Below are 25,981 nucleotides of genomic sequence, written 5' to 3'. Positions count from 1 at the left end.
TATTATTCCTTGAGTCTGTGTGGTGCTGCCAGTGTATTTTTAGTATTGGTAGAGGCTGTATGGTGCTCTGTTTGTTTTTAGTATTGCTAGAGGCTGTTTTGTGCAGCCAGAGTGTTTATTAGTATTGCTGGAGGGTGTGTTGTGCTACCAGTGTGATTTTTACAATTACTAGAGGCTGTGTGGTGGTGCCATAGTAATTTTTATTATTTATTGCTAGAGAGACTGTGTGGCACTGCCAGGGTATTTTTTAGTATTGCTAGAGACTATGTTGTGCTGCCAGTGTATTTTTAGTATTGCTAGAGGCTGTGTTGTGCTGTCAGTTTGTTTTTAGTATTGCTAGTTGCTGTGTGGTGCTGCTAAATTATTATTTTTTTCGCTAGAAGCTGTGTAATCCTGCTAGTCTGTTTTTTTAGTATTGCTAGAGGCCATGTGCTGCTGCCGCAGTGCTTTTTAGTATTGCTAGAGAATGTGTGGTGCTGCCAGTGTGTTTTTAGTATTGTTGGAAGCTGTGTGGTGCTGCCAGAGAATTTTTTAATATTGCTACATGCTGTATGGCACTGCCAGAGAGTGTTTTAGGACTGCTAGAGGCTATGCTTTGCAGGCAGTGTGTTTTTAATATAGAAAGAGAGAGTGGTGCTTCCAGAGTGTTTTTGTTCTTTTATTGGGAGAGGCTGTATTGCACTGCCGTTGTGTGTTTTTGGATTACTAGAGGCGACGTGATGCTGCTCGTATCTTTTTTTGTATTGCTAGAAGCCTGGTCTTGAAAGAGCTTACACTCGGTTCCGTCACAACACTTTCTGGTAGATTGTTCCAAGAGTTCACAGCTCTCACTCGGAAATAGTTTGCCCTCACATATTTTTTGGATCTGCAGCCTCTTCAATCTTGAGCTGTGACCCCTTGTGGGGCGAGCGTCCGCCAGCTCCAAGTAAGGACACTCGAGATGCTTATACACCTCAGTTAGGTCGCCCCTTGTCCGTCTGTAGTATAAGCTAGGCACGTTCGCGCTCTCTAATCTCTCAGGGTAATTGAGGTGCCGAAGCGCAGGCACCAGTCATGTGGCCTTCCTATGAACATTTTCAACCAACTGACAGTCCCTAGTATATCTCGGGGACCAGACGGGGTGACAGTACTCTTATAAAACCTAATAATTTATTTGCCTAATTTACCTTCTTCTCGCAATGGCCCGAGAACTTCAACTCATTGTCAACATACACACCTGGATCCTTCTCACATTGTCTCAAATAGTGCAGTTTAACCTACATTAATTTTAGCTTTATGCCTGGGAAGATATTGCAAGCATAATGTATTGTTTAATGGTAGACCCTGCTGCCATATGGCATCACGAAAATTGTGACCAAGTCCCAGGTTGCTCATCTGACATTGTGCTTCATTTACACATAATTGCAGGGTCTCAATTGTTTATTTTACTATTGACAACACGACATACTTATATTGTTTCTCACTCTTGATATTTTTTAATTTTTATATTTCTTTATTATTATTATTATTATTATTATTATTATTAGTATTATTAGTATTATTTTATTTTTATTTTTTATTTTTTATTATAAATTTACTTATCTGAAATATTATTTTTACTACATTTTCGCCCCCCAGGCCCCGATGTGGGTCAGTGACCTGTGCCTGGGTGGGCTAATACCTGTTAAAAAAAAAACAAAACAAAAACATGAGCTTTCAGAGGCGACCCTATACAGGAGATTTTTATCATGTTGTCCCTTTAAAAGTAAAATATTTACGCTTTCTGTAATGTAAAAATGTATTCGTTTTCTGTAACAGTTACTCAAGATTTAGTGGATAACTCTTTCAAATTGTGTCTTGGGTTGAAACTATAATGCTTTTACTTTTTTTACTTCTATCCTCTTCGCCACTAATCGGCTTGTTAGCCGCTTGGGCGATCGGTCACGTCTCTGATTACTTTTCCTTCTCATTTATCTTTTTCACCAAAAGATCGGCTTGCTTTCGGCCCGGGCGATCGGTCACGTCTCTTGTCACGCATTGTTGGCAAATACTGGGCATGGACCGGCTCCTGAATGTACCTGAACCCGCTCCAGTGTTGGTCAAGTCTTGTCTTGAAAGAGCTCACACTCGGTGCCGTCACAACACTCTCTGGTAGATTGTTCCAAGAGCTTACAACCCTCACTCCGAAAAAGTTTGCCCTCACAGTTTTCTGGACTTGCGGCTTCTTCAATCTTGAGCTGTGACCCCCTGTGGGGCGAGCGTCCGCCAGCTCCAAGTAAGGACACTCAACTGAGTAGTGCCCCCTGAGATGCTTATACACCTCAACCAGGTCCCCTCTTGCCCGTCTGTAGTATAAGCTAGGCAATTTCAGGCTTTCCATAGCATATCTCGGGGACCAGATAGGGTGACAGTACTCCAGATGGGGAAGCACTTCACTCCTGAAGATCGTTACGAGGGACGGACCGTCTAGATATCTGAACGATCTTCTTATAAGACCCAATAATTTATTTGCCTGATTGCGAGGAACATGATGACTGATGCCCGGAGGTGAGGAGAGAAGCTGGCTGGGTGGGAGTGTTGTATACTGATCGCCGTAAATATTTAAGTTATCAAAACCTTCTTATAAATTGAGCCTTTTATATGGAGAAAGAGAACAAATAAATAATTTTATTCTGTAGCATTTCCGTCGGAAATTTATATTTTTAGAGTATTCTGATCGATAAAATTACCAACATTATTAGTTGTTCAAAGTGAGCAAGGCTTTGAAGTAGAGGGAAAATGTGGGGTAAAATACCTAAAAATAACACCAAATAAACCTTTACAAACCTAACCTAACCCTTGTTTCTATTTGCTTTATTAGGTCGTGTTGCGTCTCTGTAACAAAGCGTGTTTGGCACTTGGGCCTTCGATGTTGAGCGTCAGAAATTAGACAGTCATTACATATATATACACATATACTGTATATATATATATATATATATATATATATATATATATATATATATATATATATATATATATATATATATATATATATATATATATATATATATATATATATATATATATATATATATATATATATATATATATATATATATATATATATATATATATATATATATATATATATATATTGTCCACCCGGGCACAGATCATTTGATGACCCACATCAGGGCCTGGGGGGCCGAAAATATAAAATAATAATAATAATAAATATTTAGATTAAATGAAAATATTAAATAATAATCCATAGATAAATACAAAAAGACTGAGAAATAATTTATGTATATGTTGTGTTGTCAGAGTATGGTTAACAATTATGGAGACCCTGCTGTTGTGCAGATCAGCTACCTGGGACTTGGTCAAAAATTTTGTGGTGCCATATGGCAGCAGGACCTATGGGAGTACATTGGCAACCATGAGCAAACTTTGTGGCCAACCCGACTCTCACACCCTCTCTTACTACATCCTCACTTGCCCTATGACCTCCTCCTATAGGTCCCCAGCCGTTACCAACACCTCTTCCCTCCCAGACCAGATATCCCTACTCCTAGTCACAGGCCTGGCATTTGACATTATTAGGGACCTGCCACTCTTTGCCATAAACAGATAAAATGTACCGGGAACTTTCCCCCCACACACTCATCATTCTCTCACTTTATGTAACTCGACAGAACCTATCAGTGGCGGCTCGTGCATAGGGCTGCAGTCCCCCCAGACACTCACTGCCAGGCGTATGATTCCTTTAGAGAGACAGCTGAATAATACACTACCAACAAATATATCATTTTATATGTTATTTAATTATTTTCAATGCGTTGCTAAGTGAATTTTCATTAAAATCAGACCAAAATTTAAGTTACTTTCATAGTTGCTGTCAATGCTGTACGATTCATGTCTGTTATCGCCGCCGCCGCCGCTGCACTTGAAGCAGCTCAGTCTCGTACAACGTGTGGACGGTGTGGTTAAATCGTGCTTTCTTTAATTACCTTTTGACGATGGAAAATCGAGTGAAGTATTTGCAAAACATCAACTTGTTGGAGATGATGAATGACAATAATCTACAGTCAACATTTTCAGACACTGTCAAGTTGCTGAAAATTTTAATAACAACTCTAATGACAACGGCAGAAGCAGAAAGGTGCTTTTCAACTTTGAAGAGAATTAAAACTTTTTTGCGCAGTACCATGGTGAATGACAGACTGTCTGCTTTAGCAGTGATATCCATTGAAAATAAAATGATAACAGAAATAAAGGATTTTAATGAAATAGTAATAAACAATTTTGCTACATCAAAGAGCAGACACGCGGACTATATTTTCAATTAATACTGGTCCATCACCACCAACACTACTACCATGCCCTGGGAATTCGTGGACATCAACTACAACTCATACCTGAGGTAGGTCAAATTTGTGTATCCTACTGTTGTGTGAGGCTTGCAGTCCCTCCATTTTATTTTTCACGAGCCGCCACTGGAGCCTATGACCCTTCAGGCTTTTACGCCCTTAATGTACGAGTCATAAAGGTAATTATGAACTTTTCATACTTCCCTGATGGGCGCTGTAAACGCTTCTGCGCTTCACCTTGCACAGGATGTAAGGGGGTGCCCAATAAACTAGCCCCCCCCCTCGGGGGCAAATCTGAATCTATAGCAGCAGGGTCTACCATTGAGAACACATTATGCTTCCAATATCTTCCCAGGCGGTAGTACCTCAATTTGATAGCTGCCTACCAATAAATTTTCTGCAATTTTTCCCAAATGTAATCTGTTGTAAACTATAAGTAATATCTTTTAAACGGCACAAATGTCTTACTATGAGCAATTCATTAACCTTAAGTTCTAGGGACTATTTCAACATTAAAATGCCCATATAGTCTCCCGATCGAACTAATTGTGTACTCGTACAGGTAGATCGTTCTCCCGGCATGTCGATGAGCAAGTGTTTCTTGCTTTCATTGACCACCCTATACCTTTCACCTAACCACAAAATTAAGAAATATCACGGGAGAACTCCTTCAATGCGTCTGCACTCGCAGTATGCATTGCTGGTTTGAATTTTATATTTTTTTTATCGGCTGTTGTCACTCACCGGTGGGGTTCATCTATTCTAGTTACAACAATCACAAGTTTACCTTTAGTAATAAACCACACTTACCATGATGCGACTGTAGCCATTATACGTTGGATTAAACTTTGCCAATCTAGTTCACAAAATGCAATGGCTGGCCATTGTGGTAAACACTGACGTAATGCCAAGCCTCTGGATATGGTAGTAATTACCGGTTGTTTTTGTCAGTATCATTAATGTGCAATATTAAAATTCATGGCAAACTACCTGTACTGTAAATTCAGGAAATTTGAAATGCATAAACTTTAAACAGGTGATGGGCGAGGGTGTTGTGATGGATGAAAGGCGATTGGTGAGAATTATCCTGTACTTTTATCATTCCATGTCATTATTATTTTTTGTGGTCGAGATGTCCTCTGCTTAGAACGAAAGCATCGGCCCCAAAGCCGACAATGGTTGCAGATATTGACCTAGGCAAGTCACCGAATGTCGCTTAGATCTGCGGTTCAGGTACCTTAACACATGTAGGGTAGCTACTTATGTACGAAGGGATTTAATTTTAGGGTAGATGGCCTCCCTCCCAATTATGGTTTTCTACATTGCATTTGGGAATTCGGTTCGATAAACCTGCTTTTAGCAGGTTATTGAATTAAACTTATTTGGTCACTGGCTCAATTTATTTTTCTACAATGCCCACTTTAACTTTGGTTTCTTGTAGCTCTTTTAACAGTACATTATAATTATTAAACTGAAGAGAATACGCGTGTATATATATATATATATTTATATACTTTTTTTTTTACCTCACTTTCAGTTCGACAAATAATTTTATTTATTACATTTCAAAGTTATAAAATTAAATTTGTCATATCAATGGGCAAAAAAATATTTCCACTCATGTTGGGTAAGAAAACGAAGTCTTGTGCTATAAATCATATTACAAAAAAATAGAAAGAAATAGAAGAAATTTGTTCAAATTTGATTCATACAATTGGAAATAAGGAATGTACACTGATCAACTAGGGAAAAGAAAAGGAGATGCAGTTGACCAATTTTATAATTTAGTCATTTAGGCATATTCCCCCTCTACTTCACCTTCCTCTTCGAATTCCGCCTCATCATCGGCAGTCGCTTCCTGGTATTGCTGGTATTCAGACACTAAATCATTCATGTTGGACTCTGCCTCTGTGAACTCCATCTCGTCCATGCCTTCACCAGTGTACCAATGGAGGAAAGCCTTTCGCCTGAACATAGCTGTGAACTGTTCACCCACACGCTTGAACAGCTCTTGGATGGCAGTGGAGTTTCCAATGAAGGTAGAAGCCATCTTGATTCCGCGTGGTGGAATGTCACACACAGCAGTTTTTACGTTGTTGGGGATCCATTCAACAAAGAATGAAGAGTTCTTATTTTGAATATTGTACATTTGTTCATCAACCTCCTTCATAGACATACGACCACGGAAGATAGCAGCAACTGTCAAATAACGTCCGTGTCTGGGGTCGCATGCAGCCATCATGTTCTTTGCATCGAACATCTGTTGGGTGAGCTCTGGGACTGTAAGGGCACGGTATTGCTGGGAACCACGAGCGGTTAGAGGAGCAAACCCAGGCATGAAGAAGTGAAGACGAGGGAAGGGAACCATGTTGACAGCCAGCTTTCTTAAATCGGCATTCAGTTGACCAGGGAATCTGAAGCAAGTGGTCACACCAGACATTGTGAGAGAAACGAGATGGTTAAGGTCACCGTAAGTGGGGTTCTGTAGTTTCAGTGTTCTGAAGCAGATGTCATAGAGGGCCTCGTTATCGATACAGTAAGTTTCGTCCGTGTTTTCAACAAGCTGGTGAATTGATAGTGTTGCATTGTAGGGCTCAACAACAGTGTCTGAAACCTGAAAAATAAGGGAACATGAGATGGATGTCTTGACAAAATTTAAATACACCCAAACCCTATCATTTCCTTGAAACTTTCATAGGGAAAAAAAATAAATTAAAATATAAACCTATAAATTGCTGAAGATTCACAGTACAAGCAAAGATACCCATTCTGCATGAATTGATTATTTTCAATATTCCACCGATATACCAAGCCAATTCATCGATACACAATTTTATCTAAAATAACCACTCAACACCCAGACCCACGTCTACAATATCTGCAGAACGTGTTTTCCATTTTGTGATTTCACATTAAAAAATACTTTAAACTAGTAATTACTGTAGTATGAATTAGTTGTAAAATCCCTAATACAGTATTGTCTTAACTATGTCTTTGCCATATACAGTACAGTATTGGAGTTTATGGACACCACAACCTTTACACTGTGTACAAGTTTCTTTGTAGGTATGGGAATTATTGATACAATTGATGGTACAGATACTTGTAAGAATGCAGACCACATTCTTCCATTTATACCAGTTTGCCAACTCCTCCCGGTTTAAATACTTTATGTAATTTAAAATAAGCCAGTGCTTTTATAATTTAGAATTCTATTAAATATAAATCCAAACCAGACAATTGACCCAGATAAAAAAGTAGGTTTCCACGTTGAAAACATCTAGTCCTTTCATTTGGGAAAGTGGAGGCCATTCTAGAAATTTTGCATGGAGCTTCATTAAAGTCCATGCGTATTAACACCGTTTTATTTTTGTTTCATTCTGGTCTTTAATAAATTGTTTTAGCGAGATGTTTACACGGGTAATGTTTGTATTTTCGTCTTTAATAAAATTATCTTGGCGAGATGTTTGCACGCTCCATATGTATTGTGTTATTCCGAAACAATTTCTTACTACAATTTTGTAAACTAGGCATTTTGATTATTTTCTATCCCAAGCAAGTTGAATGGGCAAGTTTTGTGAAATTTTCGTGTATATATTGATGAATTTAATTATGTAAAGAGTTTTCTATAATGTAGTGCACCATTACTTTGTTATGAATTACTAATTATTGTAAGCTTCGAAGAAAATTTTTATGCACGTATTTGTGGAATTGTGATTATATTAAAGTGCGAAGACTAAGGAATTATACACTGGTAATGTGCTGACTATGTATATTAGAAGTGTGGTATACTTGATGTGTGGAGTCAAGCTGTGAAGACATTGCCGTCTTTTTTGCAATTCCACAACTTCTGTGAACTGGGAAATAACTATTTACATGTGGCACTTTTGTTTAAGTGAATCATAGCCATCACAGATAGAAAAGCATGAAGGATTTAATTTTTATTTTTTTTTACCAAGTGCAAAGTTCAGACCACAGCTTGAGACCAGGACTTTCTTTAGAGGTTAGAGATAGGATTGACTGCTACCTACAAACCTGCAGAACCAAGTGTGCAAATGGATGTAAAGCTGCCTTATGCATTCCAGGGCCTCATTATGTCAATGAATGTGCCAAAATAGATGGGGATTAGGATAAGAATTTACCAGCTCCAATTTCTAGGGAAATTGAAATACACTACTTATAAACATCAGCAGAATGTACACGAGGCTGACATACTGGGTTCAATGAATTGAAATATGGTAAAACTAGGGCGAGACCACAAACTTACCTTGGGAGATGGGACAACTGAGAAGGTGTTCATGATTCTGTCGGGGAATTCTTCACGGATTTTTGAAACAAGGAGGGTGCCCATGCCAGACCCAGTACCACCACCAAGGGAATGTGTCAGCTGGAAGCCCTGAAGACAATCGCATTTTTCGGCTTCCTTGCGGACAACATCAAGGACGGAGTCTACAAGTTCAGCACCTTCTGTGTAATGACCCTTGGCCCAATTGTTACCTGCACCACTCTGACCTGAAATTACAAAATTTTTGAAAACCACATACAGTGTAGTTGTAAGAGAAAGTAAACATTAAAACAAAAGTAACAAAAAAATCTAAGCAAAACATTTAAAATTACAGTAACAATCTTTGAATATATCGAGCCCAGACCATGTAAGCTACCAATCACATCCCCTTACTTCAAGAGAAACTTACCGAATACAAAGCTGTCTGGTTTGAAGAGTTGTCCATGGGGTCCAGCTCTGACACTGTCCATCGTACCGGGTTCCAAGTCGACCAGAACAGCACGGGGTACATATTTTCCTTGGTTGCCTTCATTATAGTATACATTGATGCGCTCCAACTGGAGTTCCATCAAGTCTTTATCGGCACCAGTGTATTCTCCAGTGGGCTGGATGCCATGTTCATCACTGATGATTTCCCAGAACTGAAAGAAATAAAATTTTATATGCCAAGTTTCTTTTCATAAAAATCTTCATGACTTTTAAAGTCCGACCACCACAAATAAATTCTTTTACATTCAGCTAGCTCTGGTTAACTTATGGTTGCATTACACACTGTACTGCAACACCGGTAGTCTTAGCTAAATTTACAGCATAGCTTATAACATTCTTTAAGACAGCTGTTGATTCTTATACTAGAGGTTTCTAGAACGTCAACTTTAATACATTTTTAATAGATTGTAATGACAACTTTAACCCCAAAACCAGCTTATCAGAGCACAAATCGAAGCACTGGCGGAAATACAAAGTTTCACTTACGGTACAGTTGAAATCGGCAAACTGTGGTCACTTTAAACTCTAAAGGTAATTCAATATTGTTTCAAACGTTTTTCATTACTTTACTTAATGTTTATACCAAACACTGCTACGGTTTGGTCAAATTATGACACCGCATTTGTTATACATGATGCATAACGCCTACACAAAGGTTCTAGAATAATCTTGGACATTTTTCGGAATATTTATCAATACAATGGGTAAGTTGTCCCAAACAAATTGGCTGCAGTCTTAAATAATATATGTAGTACTGCTTTTGTTCACAATAAGTGTAGTTACGTAACTTTTCATTGGTACTCAGACAGGAGCACACTTACACAATCATCTTATTCATGGAGGCGATTTAGCTTAGATACATTAGATACCTTTTCAAAACCTAACCAAATTAATCGAGTCAAGGCGGGTTTGACGTCAATATGACACTCAATTGCGTTGCTAATACAGGAACCAAGATAAAATATAAAGAAACCTCATTTCCTATTAGATCTGAACTTAGCCAACAGTTTGGAATATGACTAACCAATACATAGCTTTATCAAGAGACAGGCGAGGGAGGGAGGGGCGGTAGAGACAATGGTGGTTGGCGGGAGTGGCGGGTGAGGGAGGGCGACGCGGCCCGGCTCCCTCCCTCCCTCGCGGTCGTGACTCACCCAACCACACCTTACTTTACCTCACTTGTAGATCACTAACACACTACACTGGTTTATTTAAAACAATATAACTGCACTGTAAGTACCTACACCATACGCCTAAATAAAACTACTGGAGCTCAAAACAAGGTCTCGCCTCACCCTTAACATACGAAATTTTTACTTTTCTATTTCTTTTACTAAGTAGCTAAGCCTTTTCCACTCATCCACCACCCTATTTGTGAACCAGTTCCTTCTTATCTCCCTCCTAAACCTATAATCTTATCCAACTTAAAAACCGATTGCTATGAGTCCTATCCTGCTCGGACATAAGAACTTAATCTATATCCCCTTTATTGATTCCTTTCACCCACAAATACTTCCTTTCACCCACAAATACTTCTATCATATCTCCCCGACACAAGTTTAATACACCATAAGTAAAAACCAGAACACATCCATCACGGTGGCCATTACAGCGAGGCCACCGGCATATGGCTACGCCCTATGACAAGTAACAACCCCATGTTTTAAGTTATATCTCGAAAAATACACAAAAATAGAACTATACAAGGATTCTACTGACATAACTAGAGATCTTTCTTACCTTTGTTCCAATCTGGTTGCCGCACTGGCCGGTCTGTAGGTGAACAATTTCCCTCATGGTGGTGTGTGTGTTATCGGTGACCGCCAACTGCCGCTTCTGACGGAGGTTATGAAGGGTGGCCACCGCGAAGCTTGGGTTGGACTGCCACGAGTCGCCAGAAAACCCAATAGGCACATACTATTCCTTTTTAAAATTATAAACCTGCTACAAATAACCAAATTACTAATGTTTTATGTAATTTAAATAACACCTATATTCTCATTATTATATTTTCTTTTTTAAATTATATAAATAGGAAAAAACAAATCTTGTATTGATCTTGGTCTTGCGCGCTCATATTTGAATTGCGGGGCCCTGTTGTGGGTGAACCCTGGCGGTGAATCCTGATATAAAAGATATCATTTACTAAGAGAAATCAAGATACTTTTCTTAGGTTTATTGACACTATTGAACTATTTTCGGTCTAGGTATCTATATTTCGTACTATTATAAGGTATAGTGAACCAAGGAAAGGCATAATGTTAAATATTCATCACAGGAGCTGGAGTTGCCCTAATGTAGAACAACCTTGACTTTCCCTGTGATAGCCTTAGTTTAAAGGGTGACATGCCACAACATATTTGGTTATGACCAGCTTTTTCATGAAATATGCTGTAGTAAGTTAAAGGGCTATTCTTGGCCAGCAATAGTAAATTCAATCACGTATTAACATTCAAAAGTTCGACTTTCTATCAATGAATTTCATCTTGTAATGACGATAAATCACTATTTATTATGTCGTCTATAATTTCACTACTATGATTGAGACAAGTTTAACCTATAACTGCATATATTCAAATAATTTATATTTGAAACTATCATGTAACGAACTTCCCGCGTTATATAATATACTGTATATTATAGCTGATAAACAAGCAAATGACACTACACCGAATAAAAGACGAAACAAGGGTGAAATCTTAAGATATCTTCACATTTCTATTTATTTGCGTTTACAAATACGTAATAATATTTTAATCATAGACATGTATGGCAATTCTCTACTGGGGGTGTAACGGTCGGTTTGTTGTACGACCAAACTTATTCATCTACCATCAAATTGAATGAATCTGCTTTCTCCTATATAGGGTAGATATATAACATTGCCACATTTATTTTAAAATATTTGAAATAAATTATAAGTATAAATCATTAGAGATGGTAATGCTGGGTTGATTTTCACTGTAAGAACCGGCAAGGGTCAGCTGCAGCCTCTGAAGTGTCAACCACCTCCACAACTCTCCTCTCTTTGCCATTATTAGTTTTATTTCGAAGACAGAAAGAACCCCTCTCCGTCTTTTTCGCTGCATTCACTCATAATTAATTTTCCTCCATTCCTGTTACTGTATTTGAGTTTATATTTCAAAGCAGACATGCGGAAGCAAGTGAAATGTTGGTAACACTTACTGTTGCCGCATTAGTGGGCACATGATTCACCCGGTCGTGTTTTACCACTGTTTTCAGTTAAACAGAGTAAATTAAGTGATTCAAACTACCATTTTGCGTTCAAATTTATACCAAGTACCATATGTAGCAGTTCCAAAATAAATCTTTGAAGTAAGTAATTAGAAAAAAGTTATATGCTTGGCCATAAGGTGTTTTCTTCGTGTGGCAACACGGGCTGTTGGAGTTGCGGGCTATTGATTAAACTGCAGAACTAAGAAGCTGGGCTGAGCGAGCCTCTGGCTTGAGAAGTTGAGCAACTTGTATATTCGTGGGAAGTTGAGTCACAGATGAATAATGTAACACATGGGCCTACAGGTTGCTGAATAAGGTATAACTGTCCTCCAATATTTAAGAGAAAAAGTAACAAGCTCTAGGTTGTGGTCCTCCTGCCAGACTTCACTGTGACGGTACACAGGTAACACAGAATAACTTTGCCCAACATGTAGAGGAGTATGGTGATGCTCACTTTACTACTGATATACTATATATGAGTATATACATTCCAATGTACCTTGTGTATGTAAAAATAAATGCCAGCCATTTGTCTTACGAATGTTAATGGTTTAAGTAAAGCGCACAGATAACGTGACAAGCGAGTATAAATTTAGAGTAAAGTTAACGTAACTTAATGTGTACATCAACATACCTCTCACATCCGCCAGGGCTTTGCAAAATTCGATAAGATCAGGATGATAGCGTCCTATGCATTAAACAAGATATATATTGCTGCGTTAGATAGATTAATATGTGATTATTGGAGAGCGAGAGGGGGGGGGGGGTCAGTAACAGTTCCATAACACACAACACCGCCGAACGAACGGTAAAAGATGCATGATAGCCAAGGGAGAGTACAGCTGGTAGGGTGTTTAAAGGCAGGACCTCTGAGTCAGCAGGGTGAGACACGGGAGCAGTGGTATCACGTATAATGGAAATAGTCAGCTGTAGGTCATTCTTGTTGCTTATATTTATTATTGTAGAGTTTAGTGATTATCCAAGAACATAATACAACGTTGATAACTCAGCCAATATAAGATTTTGGTGATGGTAAGTGGCAGCAGCGGTGGTGGTGTCGGATGTGTTACACCACCTGTGACGTGGGGTTGGTGGGGAATGAGTCGTCCTTTCCTTTCTATTTATTTGGTTATTTATTGCTTAAAGTTTAAAATGTTACTATGTTATACCCGGTCCCTATTGAGTAGCACGCTAACAAGACATTCTGAATCTACACATTTACTTGTTTTTCTCCTAACATCAAGACTGGGTATGAAAGCTGGGGCATTTAAACTGCCCCACCCTAGGGGGGATTGGTTGCTTGGTATGCAATAGGTGGCGACTGTGACCCACAATAGGCTGTTGCTGGGAGCCACCGCAGGTTTGGAGCAAATAAAACCACAGGACGAGACGATGTTACTGTATATCTGGTGCTCAGTTTAATTACAGTGGGTGTAGTAATTATATAAACAATGTATGTAGTCCACATTTATATACCTGTAAGTATTACTCTGCTAGACAGGGCTAATACAAAGGTATATAAATTATCAGAGTCGCCAATTCAACAATAATTTTTAGAGTTTTCACTAAATCGTTTGTTTAAATACTTGAAATGCAGTTGCAATGGTGGAACAAGGACAACATAAATATGAATTCGTCTAAAAAGTTGGATGTCACTAGTGTTAACGAGTTTCACGGGCACGTAATCATACTACAACTGTGCTTACTGAAGCAGTATAAAATACAGAAGAGCACCATGGGTGAGGTAGAATGTACCCAAGTGACCCAACCTACGTGTGGGAACAATGAACTGAGCAGAGGTCACACAATCAAGTGATGGTTTCAGTACCGAAACTCATATGGTGGGTTCAGTTTGTGTGTGCCTTCACTTCTATATATATTTTTTCTATTTCTGGATGAAATTTAAATCTATAATGCTAAACTCCTTAAATCATCGCTCTATAACAGGTAATTTCCCTGCCAATCTCAGTCTCTGCATCATGTATAATGTTTGGCATGATATACTACAAACAACTTTATTTACTTTAGTATTATCATATTTGACAAGCATGGCTCGTGCAAATTTTCAAATGTACATCAAACACGAGATGTAACCTTCTCATATAAGATAACAATACAGTAAGTGAAATAAAATAAGTGTTGGGACTGGTCCACTTACGTTTTCCAATGTGAAAACTGAACATGAAAGATCTAAAGCATGCCACACAACTTTTGATTGTGTTTACCTAAACAATTACTGTTTTAATAGTTCTGTTTTCCTCTACTTTACTTTCTTCACACACATCCCCCTAAAAAGAAAACTTCTTTAAAGTGAAATGAATCGACACAGTTGATTTAGCCGATTTGATATACACATTATGCAAAAGTATTAACAATATGAAAATTTTTGAGGCTTTGGAGAGGTGCGGCTCCCTTGAAAGGCACCTGTGTTCGTAATCCCTCCCATCCCCTCCCCTTCAGGCTCTCCTTCAAATAAAACAATCCTCCATTGATCACCAACTTCCTCACGAACACTTACAAGAGCAGGAAAACCAAAGCGAGTCTGGCACCGCTACTGACTTCAACCCTCATTCTTGTGCCGGATAGGCTGTAAAGGCGTTTAAAACACACTGCAATACACGAATCTTTAATTCATTAACTTGCTAATGCTGTGACACTACATAATTTAAAAGAATGTTGGAAAAGTCACAAAAAAAGTTTCATAAAATTCAGTTTTGGTAAGCGAAAAGTCAAAGAAAACAGTGAGTATCCTGCCATTCTGTGTAATATCTAGTACGACAATCTTTAGTTATTAGAATATTAGTGTGGGAGCTGTCATTTGATAAACAACTCTTAGATAGCGTGATGCTTATTGACAGTGATCCACAAGTGTGTCATCTGTCTGTTTACGAGTCCTACATATTAAAAAAATTGCGGGCACTAAGCTACACTTTCCCAAGTTTAAAAGGGCGGCTTGTATGTGTTAACCCCCTGTTGTCATGGGCTGCCACCCTGTTGTTTTGTATCTGCTGTCACTGTCTCCTTCTGTTATGATCAGTCCCATTGTGGTTATGTGCTGTCACACCTTGGATTACATTACCAACCCTTATAATTACAGTACCTACCCTTGATTATATTACCTTTAATTATATCATTTACTCCCGATTATAATATATATCCTTGATTACAGTATCTATAACACCGTTGGTTATAATTCCTGATATCACAGTTCTCGATTATACCATCTATGACCTTACTCATCAACTGTAGTTGGTTATACCAAATACTGTAAACAATAATGGTTGCTCCCTCATGTCCACTATTTGATTAACACCCAAGTCCCCAATTACTGTTGGGTAGACATACACCATACAGTATACTGCTTGACCATACGAACTATAATTGCTGACTTCCTTTGACTTCGATTCCATCTACTCTTAATTAAATCGCATTTAGTCTGATCAGGTGACCCTCTGTCTTAAATGTGAACCATCTTATTCTTAATTACATTATATCTCTCATAAATCTCACTCATAACATCTATTACCCATTGTTGTACATATCTGTTTTGATTATAGTACTGTACTGTACTTAAGCCGCGTAAATATATGGTGCCAAAATACTCAGAAAGACATGTGTTGACAATATAACGGAGGAGCCTCGTCACTCAAGACTTCCCTCGCCATGGGAACATACGTCCATGGCTTGTCACATAGGGTCATCTGTGGTCGAATATGACGCATACTCCAAGATATATTTCAAGCAATACGTGAAAGAAAGTTAATTTTGGAGTTTGCTGTGTGTGCTCAGACTCTCGCTCACTTGCTGTTCGTCATTTTCTCAGCATAACGTAGCTCGTCACAAGGATATTGTTTGTAAGGTTGATTGTAGAACATGCATTATCTGATAATGGTCCACGACTATTGTTTATTGTTAGCTTAGGGTGACATGACACTGAATCAGCCACACGGTCCATTACACAGCCCACCCCCTCTTCCTCCATGGCCGCCAAACCCCATCGCACCGTTACCAGACACACCAGGCCGGCTCTCAAGTCTCGCCGGCACCCACCCTCCCTCACCCATCCTCCCTCCACCTACAGATAGATTTACAGATTGCCCACGAGGGGGCAGAAGCGTTTACAGTGCCCAACTGGGAAGCATGCGGAGTTCATGTTTGCCTTTATGACTCATGCATTAAGGGCGTAAAAACCTGAAGGGTCATGGGTTTTGTCAGCAAGTTACATAAAGTGACAGAATGATGAGTGTGTGTGGGGGGGAAAAATTCCCGGTACAGTTTATCTGTTGATGGCAAAGTGTGGCAGGTCCCTAATATCTGTTCAGGGAGGGAAGAGGTGTTGGTAACGGCTGGGGACCTGTAGGAGGAGGTCATAGGGTAAATGAGGATGTGGTGTAAGAGGGTGTGAGAGTCGGTTGACCACAAAGTTTACAAACAGTGCGGCCAGGCTCAGGGATGCCAATGTACTAGGGGTGACGAAGTACGGTGGGGGTGGAGGTGATATGGTGTGATGGGGCAGGTACAGTAGGGGTGGAGGGAGGCACATACGAGTAGGCATTGACAACATTGAGGGACACACCTTTTAGTGTAATTGTGATGGTGTGTGTGCGTCGACATGCCGGTGGGGTGCAGGTAGTCGGGGGTGGTGTCCTCAGGTCCAGGTAGCCCTGGTGGAGACAGCTCAGACACAGGAGCGGGCGCGGCTTGTGGTGGGTGGAGGACAGGTTGAGGCACCAAGTGTCGTGAAGATGAGGCAGGACTTCGCTCGGGGGCAGCAGGACACACCAGGCACTACACCAGTAGTAACTTCTACATTGACGATTTGCTTCTCTCAGTAGATTCGCCGGGGAAGGCAACGATAATTACCCATTGACTGAGACAGCTAAGGAAGAAAGGCGGATTCGGACTTACGAAGTGGGTCTGTAATCACAGGGAAGCTCTCAAGGCAATTCCACAGACAGAGAAAGCCGTGGGAGTAAAGGAAGTCATTTGAAAGACGACAGGCTCCCCACTGAACGAGCACCGGGAATCTTGTGGGACCTGGAAAAGGACGAACTAGAGGTCCGGGTCCAGATCCCTAAGAAACCAGAGACGAAACGAAGCCTTCTGAGTATGGTCAGCCCCATATATGACCCACTGGGACTCATCGCTCCGAGCGTCACAAGAGTCAAAATTATATATATTCCAAGATGAGTGTAGACGAGGTAATGGGTTGAATAACGAATCTCCTTCGTGTGTGGCAAGGCCAAGCTAGCCCCTCTGAAACAGCAGACCATACCTCGACTCGAGCTCTGTGCGGCAGTACTGGCTGCCAAGGCAGGCAAACGACTACGACGAGAACTTGAATTACAAATAGACAGATCAGTGTTCCGGACAGACAGTACGGCAGTCCTTCAACCCCCAGACAGCCTCTCACATGGGAGGAGTGTGGGAGCGACAAATCCGCACTGTAAGGAAGGTCCTCCAGGGAGTGGTGGGCACCCAGACACTAGACGATGAACGCCTCAGCACTGTGTTCTGTGCCGTAGAAGAGATTATCAACGGAAGGCCCATCACCCCAGTGTCTGACGACACAAAAGATCTAGAAGCACTAACGCCGCTTCACATACTACGGATGAACCCGGAGACACTGTCCACTGGAGGCGATCGGTCCATGACAAAAGGGTACCGACGAAGAGGGATAGCATACCCAATTCATTGCGGACCAATTTTGAAAAAGGTGGGTAAAAGAATATATCCCAATATTACTTCAGCAACCAAGGTTCTTCAAAACTCGCCGTAATCTCCACGCTGGGGATATCGTGATCATCTCTGGACAACCCCTCCCCAGGAGTCAGTGGATGCTAGGGAGAGTACTGGAACCGAGCAAAGATGGCCTGGTGCGAAGTGTTAAAGTGAAGACAAAGGACTCAGTGTTAATACGCCCAGTGACGAGACTCTGCCTGTTGGAAGGGGTCGGAGAGTGAGTCTAATAATATGCCGTGATTTCGTGCGAAGCCCGACAGGGGGAGTGTTACCGCCACAGTAAGATAAACATGGGAGAGAGAGAGAGAGGGTGAGAAGAGAGGCATAGTGTTGACAACGTGTTTGTTGACGTGTTTAATATGAAACAGATGGTCCTCGCCTCGGGCTGCGATTGCTCACCCTAAAACGTGAGTGTGATCGTGAAGTATTAAATCCTCTTAGAAACTCTAAATAACTTTAATAGGTATATTTATGTACTGTAATTTTATCATATTATACAAATGATGTATCAACAGTTGTAACATGTGAGTTATATTTAAGATGTTAACAGGCTATGTACTGTATATTGATTGTATTATTCATACTATGTGTCCTGAGATAACAGCATTTGTTATATGTGAATTGTTCTTTAACAGGTTTTGACCGAATTATATGGTACGAGTCAACGTTGAGGGTTTATTTCTCCAGCAACTAACCAATAACGCTCCTATGAGCATTAACAGACGGAAATAGATCAAATACTGATTGCTACATACTGTGCTAGACATTCTCTCAATTGTGTTAATTCGGTTGTGTTTGCGTTTAATACTTGGTAAAATATTTGGCGAAAATTTGATGTTATTGATCGGCCAATTATAACTCAGAGTTGCACCTACAGTAAGACACATGATGTTTAAGTTGTAATTTAGCAGTCACACATTTTTCTTAAATTTATCTTGTTTAAATAACCATCGAGAAAATGCAATTAAAACGAAAAAGACCCGTAGTCTACTTTAGGGAAGTAAGCCACATGACCAGGATAATTTGGTCAGTAAGGCCCTGCACCTTAAATGAATGTTATTGTTTTGTTTTCTTTTCCGCGTTTTCTTCCCCTTGACCATTCGTTTGCCCTTTCTTGCTTTCGTTTACTCTTACATGTTTACTCCCTGGAACCCGTATAATGTTTACATGTTACCACTAAAAATAACCTCTTTTACTCTTGACTATACCAGGTAGAATATAATGAAGAGTATCCGTGTACTAAGTTTGGTAAATACATTCAATGCCAAATTCGTTTTATCATATTCTACAAGGAAACAAAATCAGTATTAGATCAACGCATGAGCCCCCCAGATCTCGCTGAGCTGATAGTAATGCATTAACACTTAAGACACTAACAGGATACTCTTATCTCAGTAGTCTTTGGCCGTTGCGAATATCGTTTTCCCACTGGGTACATTTATCTGTCCGTGAAATTGTGAGTGCGTCCCATAAACTGAGTGCAACACATAGACTGGGTGTCCCGAAAACTGAGTGCCAAATTTACGTTGGAAGTGCATATTCTTGAGGAGGAGAACGAGTGAGGTAAAAGAATCGAGATTTGGAAAGAGTAAAGGCTTAGAGAAGGAAACGATCAAGACAGAGAAAAGGGATGGAATTTTAGGGCAGAATTAGGTGAGAACTTAAGTTGATAGATAGAGGAAGAAGAAGAAATAGGAGGGAACAAATTAAAAAAGACGATGAAGGGATAGAAACGAACAAGCAGAGTGGAAATGAAGGTAGGCAGAGGGGGGGTTAGGAGAGGGTTGAATAGTACCGGGCGGGGGGAGGGGGAATGTTGTGGGGGGGGGGGTGATGGGAAGGGGTTCAGTTGTCAATAGTTTGGGTCTTGTTTTGATTATCCGTCATACTGGCGACCTTACACTGACGTAGTTCTCGTTCATGTTCTTGCGGCTGTCTCACATAATTTCTTCTTTTGCAATATTTATCACCTTCGTCTATCATCTCGCATCCAGTCGGTGTCGGAGTCGGTGTTGAAGACGTAGACGGAATCGGATTCTGAGTCACACATATTTCCTCTTATTAATTGAAGAGTCCTTAAGTCTATAATAGAGAAAATTCATAGGCTAAGTATCATTGATTTTACGGTCAAAATGGAGAAGGTTCAAGTCATATAATTAGAGGTTTAATTCAATTTAAATTCATTTACTACCAGTGCTGCAGGGAACATGTTGTATTAGTGTTGTAAAGAACATATTATTTCATTACCATTTCTTTCATTTCAATCGCAAACTATTTTTTTAATTTATTATATTGATATTAAATTTAACCTTAATAGTAACGCTATTTTTAACTTTGACATTCAAGTTATATTTAAGTTTGTAGTTCTAACAATAACATGTCCTCATTTTTGGGTATTAATTCCTGGCGTTTTGTTTAGGCCTGTGTAATGACCGACCATGCTTGACTCACCCCCATGGACCCATTACCCATGACTTGCCACAGTGAGTCATCTAAGTAATCTATAAGTCAAGTACCTTCAAAATACTATACACTTTCACAATATGGAGGAGCTAGGCTGGAAAATAAATTATACTGGAGTCGAGTCGAGTTGCTTTACTGTTTATCATTGTCTACATCGAAAATAATTGTTGCTCTTGTTGTTGTTGTTAGTTGTTAGTTGTTATTACTATTGTTATTATTATTGTTACAGGGAGTTACATGGAAATATAGGGAGATACAGGCAGTTACAGGGAGTTACAGAAAAATAGAGGGACTTACAGGGACAGTAGTTACAGAAAATTACAGGTAGATACAGGGAAATACAGGTAGATGCTGGGAAATACAGGTAGATGCTGGGAATTATAGGTAGATGCTGGGAAATACAGGTAGATGCTGGGAAATACAGGTAGATGCTGGGAATTACAGGTAGATACAGGGAAATACAGGTAGATGCTGGGAAATACAGGTAGATGCTGGGAAATACAGGTAGATGCTGGGAAATACAGGTAGATGCTGGGAAATACAGGTAGATGCTGGGAAATACAGGTAGATGCTGGGAATTACAGGTAGATACAGGAAGATGCTGGGAAATACAGGTAGATACAGGGAAATACAATTAGATAGTTTGTTACAGGTAGATATAAGGAGTTACAGGTGTACATGCAGAGACAGGTGAAAAGTGAAAATAGCTCCCAAGATGGGGGATGTACACAAGGGGGCAGCATGACCGGCACTGCCCTCCGCTGCCTCCACTTCCCCACCTCGTAAAGGAACACATTTACATCTGGGTGACAAGGAGTTCCCCCTTACATCGAACCAGGGATCATTAGGACAGGAAGCGAAGGGTTGTCTCCACTCGGCCGATGCATCCTAGACGTTGGTACTTACGGGTAGATACAAATACTGTAGATTTAGAGATATAGGAAGCAACAGGTATATCTACAGCAGGGTACAGGTGTGAGTAACTAATGTGTGTGCGTGAGTAACAGTAATATGAGTAACAGTGAGTGTCTGAATAGGTGTATTTGAGTAGCAATGTCTGAATAACAGTGTATGTGAGTAACAGTGAGTGTCTGAATAAGTGCATGTGAGTATTAGTGTCTGAATAAGTGTACTGTATGTGAGTAACGGTGAGTGTATGAACAACTATGAGTGACTGTGAGTAGCAGTGTGAGTGCAGGGTAGCATAGTATGACTCAGAATGACTCTCACACGCACAGGACTGAACGTCAATACCAGCGAGTGAGTCAGGGGCTATACCAGTCCCTTCCCCCTTCCCCAGACCCACACACAACCCCCGTGCAGCCCCATACTCCCTCATGCAAAGTGCTTATACTGTCTCATGTTGACTGTCTTAAACTGTCTCATGTTGACTGTCTTAAACTGTCTCATGTTGACTGTCTTAAACTGTCTCATGTTCACTGTCTTAAACTCTCATGTTCCCTGTCTTAAACTGTCTCATGTTGACTGTCTTAAACTTTCTCATGCTGATTATCTTGAACTGTCTCGTGTTGACTGTCTTAAACTGTCTCAAGTTGACTGTCTTAAACTGTCTCATGTTGACTGTCTTAAACTGTCTCATGTTGACTGTCTTAAACTTTCTCATGCTGATTATCTTGAACTGTCTCGTGTTGACTGTCTTAAACTGTCTCAAGTTGACTGTCTTAAACTGTCTCATGTTGACTGTCTTAAACTGTCTCATGTTGACTGTCTTAAACTGTCTCATGTTGACTGTCTTAAACTCTCATGTTGACTGTCTTAAACTGTCTCATGTTGACTGTCTTAAACTGTCTCATGTTGACTGTCTGAACCTCATGTTGACTGTCTTAAACTCCTCATGTTGACTGTCTTAAACTCATGTTCACTGTCTTTTAAACTGTCTCATGTCGACTGTCTTAAACTGTCTCCATGTTGACTGTCTTAAACCTCATGCCGACCGTCTTAAAACCTCATGCTGACCGTCTTAAACCTCATGTTCATCATTGTCTTAAACTCATCATGTCGACTCGTTCAAACTGTCTCATGTTGACCTGTCTTAAACCTCATGCCGACTAAACCTGTCTCCCCAGCGTTGACCGTCTAAACTGTCTCATGTTGACTCTTCAAACTGTCTCATGTTGACTGTCTTAAACTGTCTCCATGCCGACTGTCTTAAACTTTCTCATGCTGATTATCTTGAACTGTCTCGTGTTGACTGTCTTAAACTGTCTCAAGTTGACTGTCTTAAACTGTCTCATGTTGACTGTCTTAAACTGTCTCATGTTGACTGTCTTAAACTGTCTCATGTTGACTGTCTTAAACTCTCATGTTGACTGTCTTAAACTGTCTCATGTTGACTGTCTTAAACTTTCTCATGCTGATTATCTTGAACTGTCTCGTGTTGACTATCTTGAACTGTCTCGTGTTGACTGTCTTAAACTGTCTCATGTTGACTGTCTTAAACTGTCTCATGTTCACTGTCTTAAACTGTCTCATGTTGACTCTCTTAAACTGTCTCATGTTGACTGTCTTAAACTGTCTCATGTTGACTGTCTTAAACTGTCTCATGCTGATTATCTTGAACTGTCTCGTGTTGACTGTCTTAAACTGTCTCATGTTGACTCCTTTAAACTGTCTCATGTTGACTCTCTTAAACTGTCTCATGTTGACTGTCTTAAACTGTCTCATGTTGACTGTCTTAAACTGTCTCATGCTGATTATCTTGAACTGTCTCGTGTTGACTGTCTTAAACTTTCTCATGCTGATTATCTTGAACTGTCTCGTGTTGACTGTCTTAAACTGTCTCAAGTTGACTGTCTTAAACTGTCTCATGTTGACTGTCTTAAACTGTCTTATGTTGACTGTCTTAAACTGTCTCATGTTGACTGTCTTAAACTGTCTCAAGTTGACTGTCTTGAACTGTCTCATGTTGACTGTCTTAAACTGTCTCATTGACTTGTCTTAAACTGTCTCATGTTGACTGTCTTAAACTCTCATGTTGACTGTCTTAAACTGTCTCATGTTGACTGTCTTAAACTTTCTCATGCTGATTATCTTGAACTGTCTCGTGTTGACTGTCTTAAACTGTCTCATGTTGACTGTCTTAAACTGTCTCATGTTGACTGTCTTAAACTGTCTCAACTGTCTTCTGTGTTGACTGTCTTAAACTGTCTCAAGTTGACTGTCTTAAACTGTCTCATGTTGACTGTCTTAAACTGTCTTATGTTGACTGTCTTAAACTGTCTCATGTTGACTGTCTTAAACTGTCTCAAGTTGACTGTCTTGAACTGTCTCATGTTGACTGTCTTAAACTGTCTCATGCTGATTATCTTGAACTCTTTTATTCTCTAGTTCTGATAGACCCTATTTCTAAAGTAACCTAACCTAACTTCTAAAACAGTGGCTCAGTAGGTTAGGTCACATTCACTTCACGGCCTATAAGAAATGAGGTCCGTGTAATTAGTTACCTGAGAGAACACATTAGTCTACAATTATTTTAGCGCCATTTCGACGCCATATTTGTTGACGTTTTGATGTCCTAGCTAAAGGGATCATTATTCCTAAGCTTTAAACGTCTAAACCATCCCCAGACGTCGAAAATTGGGGATAAATTGGCACAATATTGTTGTTTATGTGTATAGGAGACATTCATTGTATGTCTATGGGGACCAATAATCACTGTTGTCATGGTAACGGTGACCCAAAACAACGTAATAAATTTATGGATGAGGCGAGATGATATACTGTACAGCGTGTCTCAGAAAAAATTATATACACACTGTCTTCCAAATTTTCCTGGAGATGACATGAATGTTTGTACGTATTATAATAGCAACATTGTCGTCACTTGTGTGAGATCTCACATATCAAGTGAGGACAATGATGCTGGTGTAGTGTAAACATTGACGCGATCTCCACGAAACTCTTTAAGACACTGTATATATATTTCTGACACACCCTGTATATACTGTATCTTCCCACCTCACCTAAATATTTTATACATAGGTTAAAGGTCAACTTAAAGGTTCACTGTTGATCTGGCACCACTGAATTTTGGCTCTATAAACACACAGACGTCTCCTTTACCTATAGAGGTTAAGAAAACACTTTTATAGGATTAGATTCTCTGATACAGGATCCTGAAGATGTGAATCTGTCTGTATAAATTTCCGTCTGTGGTTCGTGTGACTGCTTGTCTGTGTGAGGGAAGTAGCCTCGTGATTTCATTTGTGTGTTAAAGGAGGTGTTTTGATATATATATATATATATATATATATATATATATATATATATATATATATATATATATATATATATATATATATATATATATATATATATATATATATATATATATATATATATATAGCCCACCCGGGCACATGTCATCGACCCACAACGGGGCCTAGGGGGCGAATAAATAGGAGTAAAAAGAAATTAACAATAGAAAAGAAATATATTATATTAACCTACACCACGAAGATGCCGGAAAACTAGCTTTTTGAAGTGAGACAGATTATATGAGTATGGAAACACAGAAGAAGGCAGAGCATTCCATAGTTTGGCTGTGTTAGGAATGAAGGATGCACTATAACGGGTTATTCTAGTGTGACCGACATCCACATAGAGAAACGATGGGCACCACGAGTATTACGAGCCCACGGCCTTGCCGGCGGTACACAAGATGCCAAATCCACCGAACATTGTCCGTTAAAGTACCTGTAAAAGAGAGAGAGAGTGAAGCAACATTGCGGCGAAGAGACAGGGAAGAGAGATTATCAACTAAAGGAGGAGAATTAATAAGACAGTTGAACAGAAGAGCCACCCCAGATATGAGAGCAGTTCTCCAAGTTAGGACGAATGAATCCCTTATAAACTTGAAGCAACTGCTCAGGAGTGAAGTAGTTACGGCATCTGAACAGCATTCCCAGCTTTCGGGTGGCAGCTTTAGCAATGTTAAGGATGTGTAGCTTCCAGGACATATTAGAGGAAATGTTGAGGCCTAGCATTTTTATTTTAGAATTTGGCAGAATGGTTGCATCCTGAAATATGATTGGTGGGAAATCATCTATTTTGGAAAGTGTAATTGGTAAATATGTACTGAGTTTTATTACTATTGAATTTAACCAAGTTTCTACCTCCCCATTCGGAGATGCTGCACAGATCCGCACTGATAGATGAAATGATATCAGCTCCAGAAACAGATCTAGTTTGAGAATTAGGGGGAAGGGAAAAATGTGAAGAAGAATGAAGAGTAGAATCATCAGCATAAGAATGGATAGAATTAGTCGTAGTGTGAATTAAATCATTGATAAAAAGAAGGAAGAGAGTAGGGGAAAGAACAGAACCCTGTGGGACACCACTATTGGTAGAGAGAGAGCGAGAGATCGATCCCTCGACAACGACTGCCATGGATCGGTTCTCAAGGAAGCTGGAA

The 25,981-nt window shown here is 39.7% G+C and overlaps 1 protein-coding gene across 1 annotated transcript; it reads right to left on the bottom strand.

Moving 5' to 3' along the window:
* Window positions 1-5,974: 5,974 nt before the first annotated feature.
* Window positions 5,975-11,000, bottom strand: LOC121875981 (tubulin beta-1 chain). The gene is made up of 4 exons (XM_042380817.1): window positions 10,846-11,000; window positions 9,026-9,257; window positions 8,599-8,843; window positions 5,975-6,945 (listed from the first exon to the last, which is right to left on the bottom strand). The coding sequence occupies exons 1-4, from the start codon at window positions 10,900-10,902 to the stop codon at window positions 6,124-6,126; spliced, it is 1,356 nt and encodes a 451-aa protein (XP_042236751.1). The 5' UTR covers window positions 10,903-11,000; the 3' UTR covers window positions 5,975-6,123.
* Window positions 11,001-25,981: the final 14,981 nt, after the last annotated feature.

Source organism: Homarus americanus, unplaced genomic scaffold (genome assembly GCF_018991925.1).
Source record: "Homarus americanus isolate GMGI-L3 unplaced genomic scaffold, GMGI_Hamer_2.0 scaffold42818, whole genome shotgun sequence".
Lineage (NCBI taxonomy): Eukaryota > Metazoa > Arthropoda > Malacostraca > Decapoda > Nephropidae > Homarus > Homarus americanus.
This window is presented reverse-complemented; position numbering and strand designations above follow the sequence as displayed.

What these genes read in the sequence shown, in the direction of transcription:
- LOC121875981 (XM_042380817.1), bottom strand. Translation starts at nt 10,902, where the DNA reads ATGAGGGAAATTGTTCACCTACAGACCGGCCAGTGCGGCAACCAGATT. An exon ending in GCAACCAGATTGGAACAAAG is followed by an intron (nt 9,258 to 10,845) that starts GTAAGAAAGATC and finishes TATTTCTTTCAG; the next exon opens with TTCTGGGAAATCATCAGTGA. An exon ending in CAGTTGTCCCATCTCCCAAG is followed by an intron (nt 6,946 to 8,598) that starts GTAAGTTTGTGG and finishes CTTATTTTTCAG; the next exon opens with GTTTCAGACACTGTTGTTGA.